The 9065-nt window shown below is 38.3% G+C and overlaps 1 protein-coding gene across 1 annotated transcript; it reads right to left on the bottom strand.

Moving 5' to 3' along the window:
- LOC109723349 (galactolipase DONGLE, chloroplastic-like) lies at positions 3231–4532 on the bottom strand. Its single transcript, XM_020251686.1, has one exon. It carries the CDS (start codon positions 4530–4532, stop codon positions 3231–3233), a length of 1302 nt encoding a protein of 433 aa, XP_020107275.1.

Genomic DNA, 9065 nt, shown 5'->3' with positions numbered 1-9065 from the left:
TTTTCAATGAGATTTTTATTTTCAGAGCGCGTTCAATTTTAGACTACTTTGTTTGATAGGCAAATGATATATCGAAAATTATGAAATTTAATTTCTAAATATTTTCAATAGTGTATTAGATCAAGTCTAACGGAGTCGATCGTCAATTTGGAAGCCGCATCATCGAAAAACAACTTGGTAGCACAGCGCTTCCGTGCTACCGATAGTATAGTACCTAGTTCTATATATATATATATATATATAATTACATATATATATATATATATATATATATATATGCCATTTCACTTTCCTTAATTGCAACACTCATTTTGGTGTATCGATGCATGTACGTATATATCTAAAAAGGATCAACATAGAAAAAGCAAGACACGTAAAGATGGGTAGCAACGTGTCTAGCATGGGATAACAGGAGTGGATTGTCAACGCAGAGGTTTGACCAAGCAGATGATTAATTTAGTCAAAGATTAGTACCTAAGGGAGACGTGTATGAAAGGTTTGGTTCTCGTTAGCGCGATAGAAAAAGGTCAACATACAAAGTGAGACGTATACATGACAGTATATACATGATATAATCACCCCCGTTGCATGCACATATAGCTGGCGTCTGGGTTCAACTCTGTTACTGGGAAAAAAAAATTTTTCAGTGGGAGCTTCCCAACTACGCCTCATTAAGAAACTTTAATCTATCGTCGCATGTCATTTTTATTTCTATCCAAAAATTTTAATAGTTCCTTCTAAAATTTAAATTTTTTTTTTAATTTAGTAGTAAATATACGTAATTAGTATGTGGCAGCAAGTTGGGGGCTCCTTAATGTGGCATCGTTTGGGAGCTTTCTACTAAAGTTTCATCCTTCATTACCTATTGACAAGTACCACTGGGTGCTAAATAGGAAACTTGACTATGTCATAATCCTATAGGTTAACTATATGCAGAACAAAATTGATTCCTTAATTAGTCGAACGCAACAAAATTTTAAAAAAAAGGAGCAAGCATGTTGTACTACGTAATGAATGTTTTCATGACTATAAAAAATCAATCTTATATATTTTTTAAATAGAATATTTTTTAATTATTTTTCTTTTTCGTTCCTTGTGAGTCGTATATACAAATAAAAAAGTGAAATACTTCTACGAGTGAACATGGCAAAAAGTTGATGGAAAGAAAATAACGAACCTTACATTGTAAAAATACTTCACTTCCCTTTCTCTTTTTTTTTTTCCTTCTCCCATATATGCAAAGATACTCGCATGATCAGAAGCATTGAGTCAAAATTAAGTTCATAATCCAAATGCACTTGGGCACAAGTACAACTCTCTATTCATGTAATGACTGTATGAACTTGTAATCGTGGCATATAAGTGTCACATTGTAAAAATATACAAACACGTACTGTTTTCTAATAGATTAAGCTTTTAAAGTATAACTGTTGATTCACATGGTATCAGAGTAGGAGATCCTGAGTTCGAGTCACGTCAGACTCCTAACATTATTAATTTTCTCCTATTTAATTCAAGTCCACGTCATGAGTATTGGCTTATATGGGCCAGTATCCTGCTCTGTGGTGGGAGGCCATATGGGCCGAGTCATGTTTGAAATGGCGTGAGGTTGGGTTGGGCCGAGTCATATTCGAAGTGGCGTGAGGCTGGTTAGGCCGAGTCACAATCAAGACCCATGGACGCTGTATCTGTACGTTTTAAGTGAATTGGTTGCGTATTTCTAACAGCTCGAGTTTTTGGGATTAATGGTTAGGCCAACGATCCGACAAGTGATATCAGAGCCAGAGGTGCTGGAGGGGGGATTGTTGGCTTAAATGGGCCAACGTTCTGTCCTGTGGCGGGAGGCTATGTGGGCTGAGTCACAATCGAGACCCGTGGGTACTGTATCTGTACGCTTTAAGTGAATTGATTGCGTATTTCTAACCGCTCGAGCTTTTGGGATTAATGATTAGCGCCAACGATCCGACAATGAGCCTTGCAAAAAGTCTAATGGCAATTTGCAGAGTTGTTAAGTGATTTCATTAGCAAATAAAAAGAAAGAAAAGAAAATTGCAGTGAACATAGTGGTAATGCACCAAATGTCAAGACCCGAGGTAGCTTGGAAAGTTCAGCAAGACTAATATTGAATAGCGATAATGGAAGACTGATAGTATGAAAACATGGAATAGAAGCATTTAGCAGTAGAACAGTATTTGCAATTAGTTGAATATGTAACAAAGAGGACAAACATAAGTTGCTGTACACTTTGATTCGTACAGCGACGATTAGACTAAAGCAACAAAGTTAACCCTAGCTTCTAATATTGTGGTCCGGGTGTTTCCTCCAATGCGAACAACTCTCAATTTGCTACTCGAGGAATTCAGCAATATTAGAGATTCACCAGTCAATATAATCTACAATTTTCTTTTCGTACGAAAATAGGTTTTTTGGCAAAGGATTCAAGACATATTACAACATCAGTCCAGGAGTTCATATATACATTGATATCTTTCATTGTTCATTGCAAATCTCAGCGAATATCAAAGCCTAGATTGATGATCAACTCCTCCGACATGAAGATCCGAAATGATAATGTATTTCTAATGGAAATAAAAGGACAGTTTTTGTTTCTAAAGTCTTTATTATGGACGTTGCAATATCAAACAAGGAACTCGATTACAAACTTCAGCTCTCAGTGAAAATTTTTAACGCAGTCAAAAACCTTAACAGATGCATGATCAACTTCTCTCGTTTTGATAAACATATAACCTTGATGATATTCTCAAAACTCAAGAAAGGCATCATCCATTTAGTTTTTTTTTTTTTAAAAAAAAGAAATAGGTACATAGTATTCTACCCGATTCGTTTATTTCATTTAGAAACAAACTTAGTTAGAAATGTGAATTAATTAGAATTTGAATTTGGGACCTCGGGTAGCAACCACCACGCCCTTTATCACTTGCGCTAGGGACGGTCAGTCATTTAGTTTTATTATTTGCTCACTATGATGCAATTGATGAGTTTCGGAAAAAAATTTAAAAAAAATCCAAGAATGTATTTGGCTGAAACGATGTATTGTAATCTTTTTCTATGACATTGTATTAATTTCTCTTCAGAGGTTTAGTAAATATACAGCTTCGCAGCAAAAAAGATAAAAAATCTTCTGTGCCCTATTACCCTACAAAAATTTACAAGGATAATTAAGCAACTTCTCTACTGCAGAAGCAAAAATTGTATGGACCTTATTAGTATCAAATCCTGAGAGATTGAACCAAGTTTCCTACTTGACGTGAAGCCTCCAGCAGAAGCCATGCTTCGAGCTTCTCAGCGCGCAGAAGTTTCCTCATGCGGCTTATAAAATCTGCCCCCTCCTTCTTCATCTTTGCCATCTTGGGCCAGGACTTCAGCAACCCGATATATGCATCCAAGTCGTGAACGCATGCAGGGTTCTTCATCTTGAAGAAGTCAAGTGCAAGCTCGACTCCCACATGCGTGTAGCACGAGCAGCTCCAAGGCAATCTAAAGTTCTCGTTGAAGAAAACCCCCGGTAACTTCGTTACGGGGTCGTTCACATTGACTACTCTCAAAACCTTTACGCCGAGCTCCTCGCATCGGTCCTTGAACCCCAAGTTCCCGACCCTCGGACCCCCGAAGGAGTAAACAGTGATCGGTATATCCCGGTTCGATCCGTCCCGGTTCAATCCGAGCTCCGCGAGGTCGTAGCCTAGAAGAAGCGCTAAAGAGCTCCCCATGCTGTGCCCAGCTAGTGTTATGCTTATTTCTTCGTCTTTATATTTGTGGATGAGCCGCGCAAGCTCAGAGAGCAGCTGCTCGCGGCAGCTGCCGCCGCTGAATTTGCACGTGCTGTCGTCGGACGTGTAGAGGCTGAGGAACCCGGACTCGACCTTTACGTCGGGCCGGGGGTCATGCGGGTCTAGTCGCGCCGGAGTGAGCGAGCTCATGAAGTTGGCGATCCACTCAGTGTTGGTGACTGTCCCGCGGAAAGCCACGAGGATGTCACGGCGCCCGAGGCGGCGGACGGCATCGTCCGAGGCGACGGTCACGTACCCGATCCAGCGGCTGCAGCACGTGCCGGTCTGCGTGGGGATGCTGATGTCCGGGGTGGCATAAATGTACTTGGTGACCTCATAGCCCGAGCCCCCCATCCCGACCTCGCGGAGCATGCTTCCTTTGCCGTACTTGCAATTGAGGTACCGCCGCGAGGCCTGGTCGAGGTCGAAGGCCTTGTAGCACGCGGCGACGAACTCTCCATACCTCACAATCTCCTCGCACAGCAGCGGGCTCAGCGGCTCCACCATATCCTCCCAGTCGTCGGCCCCCTGGACCTCCCGCCACACGCTCGACAGAGGCGGCCGCGCATTCGCGCCGGGCACCGCATGCGTTCCCACGACGAGCGCAGGCACCGACGCCGACCGCGACGCGACGCTGCTCGGGGCCGCCGCCACGGCCGAGGCAGAAACCCGCAGCCGCTGCGAGCGTAGCCCGCGGGATACGATAGAGGGGTTCAGCGCCGGATTAATGCTCAAAGCCATTAGTTCTCCAATGCTAAGCACTCTAAGCCTTTGTAGCTTGTTCGGAGAGTGCTACAAAATTAACTTGAAGCGCTCAATTCTCTAGGTGCTGCGGAGAGAAGCGCTTGTATATATATAGAGGGACACGGTTTGGCCGGTTGGGTTCCTCCAAACGCTGCATAGAGGTGAGAAGAGCATGTTTGGCGCGGGATTTGACCACGAAAATATTTTATTTGGTCGGTAGTTTGAGTTTGCGGCTGACGCGGGGCCCAAGAAAATCGGGATGGGAAAGTGAGAAGGAGGGAGAGTGTGTAAAACTGGAAAGGATCCGATAAGAGTAGCGGTGGGGCCCAGTAATTGGGTGCTCGGATAAACGCAACATCGTAGATACGCTCGTTCGAGTTTCAAAGTAGTTGACTTAGAAATTCTGGGACAGAGATTTTTTTTTTTAATTTTTTTTTTAAAATTATTAATATTATTTTTATTATATATATAATATATAAATATATATTATTTGGGTGATTTGTGGGAATTCGCTGATTCCTGGTTCGACCCCGTTCTTAGTCAAGTTAATTAATTAGCGTCCTAAGTTAGCATTAAATTATTAAAGTAATTAAGCGCGCGTACGTGCACCCTACATTAATTTTTTTTAGATATTTTATTGTTTACTTTAAAGAAAATTTTTCTATCTTATGTTTCATTCATACCTCCATTTTCAAATAAAAGAAATGGCAACTTAATTAATTGATAGTTGGTATCGCTTGATTAATTAAGGGATTACTGGTTTTTTTTTTTCCAATAAAGTATAATCAAATAAGGTAGTTTGTAATTAATACGTAATGGTGTTGTTCTTAATTAGTCCCTCGGATATAATTAACTCCGTGTTTGATTAATTAATGATTGGTGGGAACTGTAGCAAATGCTCGTGGACGGCGACCTTCAACGCGGGAACGGAGAAGCGCCACGTGGCGAGGCGAAGGGCACTGTAAGAAGGGAAATTCTACCCTGTCACACTTGCACTTGTCACGGGTCTAATGACTTTTTGTCGAAAAGCCCGCGTGGCGCTCGTTTGTCACCTGCACAAAACGAGCCAGCCAAGCCAAACCGTCCCGAGGCACAACTTCGCAAATTGGCAACGACCGAGAATTGAGAGAAAGCACGTAAAGGGATCCTGCAAATTGGCACAAACAACGAGTATTTTATTGATAACGAAAAGTTGGACTACAAGCGAAAGGCACAAGACTCGACTTGGTCGGGCATGGCCGGTGAGGGCAAAATGATCACCAAGACACTACGCTTTTAGCGAAGCGGGCTCACTTAATACGTCATCAATAACAAGTCAATAACATTCATTCTTTTCAAACAAAAAGTAAAATAAAAATATTTTTTTACAATCATGATGGGACATATACCCATAAAACAATACATTTAATTGATTTGTTACGCCACATCACCAATATACCTATCGTATTCTAAAATTTTTTCTATAAAAAACCGCGGTACGTGTAGATTCGCTGCGCGCATAGTCGCATACGTCTCACTTTTTTGGCCCAAAAATAGTAGGTACGAAAAATTTTAAAATGTCAACTAATTAAATATTATTTTAAAATTTACTAATTTTATTATAATTATAAAAGAATACTTTTATTATTTTTTTAAAAAATAAAGAGATGTGGTTGATTTGTTATTAATAATGTGTTATAAGCGTAATAAAATAGATTTTCGCTGGTACTACATATCTACCGTACGAGTACACACGCACACAATTAATAAACACGTGGATTGCATTCGCGGATCCTACGAAAAACGCAGGGTGTTGAGGTTCCCGGACAATCTCCGGCCAAGCCCAAACTTTTCGGCTTATTTGAGAAGCGATTTTCCTCCGACCATTGAAAAGTCAAGGAGACGTGTCAAATGCTAGCTAGCTATGGCTTGCTGACGAATTTAAAATTAGGAATATATATAGTAATATACTATATATATATATATATATATAACTTAAGTTTTCCACCATTAAATTAAAAGATGTGTGGTTATGATAATATGGGCCCCCTAAGGTTGAGTGGGTGGTTGGTTGAATAGTATAATCTAACGGATAAAAATAATCAAAAGGGTTAATCTAACGGCAGAAACTTTGATAGTACAAAGTACTTGGTGCTATCGATAGCACAGCAGCCGGACTATATATATATATATATATATATATATATATATATATATATATATATATAGTATAAGAGTTAGCTGCTGTGCTATCGTAGCACGGAGGCTTCGTACTACCAAGTTGTTTTCGATGAGGCCGGCTTCTGAATCAACAGTCGGCTCGTTAGACTTGATCTACATATTAAAAGTATTTGGAAATTAAATTTCATAATTTTCGACATCATTTGGCTAGTGATCAAAAGTTAAATTGACAATTTTAATGGTAGATGTGATGCGCTTTAATTTAACGTGTAAAAACAATCAAATCAGATGAATTTTTATAGAAAATTTTTTTTACTATTTAGAGTAATATCAGTACCTCTAATCTTAAATTCAAAGTCTTCTATCATCATTTTTTATGAGATTTTTATTTTCAGCCGTTCATTTTTAGACTATTCGTTGTTGATATGTAAATGATATCGAAAAATTATGAAATTTAGTTTCCAAATATCTTTTAATAGTGTAGATCAAGTCTAATGGAGTCGATCGTCATTTGGAAGCCGCATCATTGAAAACAATTGGTAGCACGGAGGCCTCCGTGCTACCGATAGTATACCAGCTAGCTAGCTCTCCTCTCTCTCTATATATAATATAGAGTAAGGCACTATGCTTCGAAGCACGGATCAGCTTCTGAAGCACGAGCCTTCCATGCTTCCAGGTCGTTTTTCATGTTGCGACTTTCGAATCGTCGATCGGGTCCGTTAAACTTGATCTAGAGTATTTGAAGTATCTAGAAAATAAATTATGTGATTTTTCGATATTATTTGCCTAGTAAACGAAGGGGCTAAAAATCAACTAAAAATAAAAATCTTAAAAACGCGATAATATGACATTAAAATTTTAGATCAAAGATATTGATCTTGTTTTATATAGTATAAAAAATTTCTATCAAATTTCACGTTATTTGGATATTACTACACCGTTAAACTTCTAAGCGGCTCACTACGACCATTAAATTATTGATTTTGAGCCCCTTCGATCACTAGGCAAATGATATCGAAAAATATAAAATTTATTTCTAGGGTACTTCAAATACTCTAGATCAAGTTTAACTGAGCCGATCGACGATTCGAATAATCGCAATATCGAAAACAACCTGAAAGCTACGAAAGGCGTCCTTGCGTTCCAGCCAAAGCATAGTATATATATATTTATATATATATAACATACAAAGTTATATATGCCACACCTTTTACTGTTATGTTTAATTTGTACGTATGAATATCTTCTTTTTTTTTGAGAGATAGGTAGCACGCTACCCGCTTCGTTTATTTTATTTAGAAATAAACTTAGCTAGAAATGTGAATCAACTAGGATTCGAACTTGGGTCTCGGATACCAACCACCAAGTCTTTTGCCACTTGCTCTAGGGACGGTCGGTGTATGAATATCTTGATTGGTAAATATTTGTTGTTTACTTAAAGGATGTAAAGTTATTAATTACTTATTACTTGATTGGTGCAAATATATATATGTAAAAAAGTTGTGGACATGGTTATCCATCGCATTACAGCATCTAATTAAATTATTGGTCTCGTTAATTATGTTGTCATAAATAACATACAGTAACTTGAAAAGTAAGAATCATTAAGATCTCACAAAAGCTAACTATCAAACTCAAAATTTTTAGTCGATCATAATATAAAAATCTCTATTTACACTGTAATTATCACTAAATAACTTGTCACGACATTCAAAACATAAACTTAAATAACTTGGCTAAAAAATAAACTTAAGTAATCATCTAGATGTCCACTGGTTAATAAGTGTGGCATCTCTTGAAGCTAACAAAGGTTTAATTAGCTAGCTCAATGGATTAAGCTAATCCAAGTGTACGTACGTAGAGAACCTAGCACACATGAGCTTGGTTTTTTTATAAAAAAAAAAAAAAAAAAAAAAAGTGGCTGATATAGTAATCTTGGAAGAGTAGTACGTACTCTTGTCGGGGTATTGGGTGTGCACGGCGATTGTTGGCTTGTTGCAACCCTCACCAGTGTTTTCATGTTGGGCCACACTAGGAGTGCGTTATATGTTTCTTTACTTTTTAAATAAAAAATAATAACGCAACAAAATATAATTGAGTGTGGTTTTGACGTTTAGAAAAATGATAATATCTTTGTGGAAGCTATATGTGACTTAGAAATTTAAGATGGAACCAACCAGAGTAAAATACTTCTTTAATAATTGTGCAACTCGTGAAAATTAAAATACTTATTTTTTTAAAAAAAATAGATAGCACGCTATTCGCTTCGTTTATTTTATTTAGAAATAAACTTAACTGAAAATGTGAATCAATTAGTATTTAAATTTGGATCTCGGGTATCAACCATGAAGCCTTCTGTCAGTTGCTTTA

Source organism: Ananas comosus, linkage group 17, assembly GCF_001540865.1.
Source record: "Ananas comosus cultivar F153 linkage group 17, ASM154086v1, whole genome shotgun sequence".
In the NCBI taxonomy this organism is placed as follows: domain Eukaryota; kingdom Viridiplantae; phylum Streptophyta; class Magnoliopsida; order Poales; family Bromeliaceae; genus Ananas; species Ananas comosus.
This window is presented reverse-complemented; position numbering and strand designations above follow the sequence as displayed.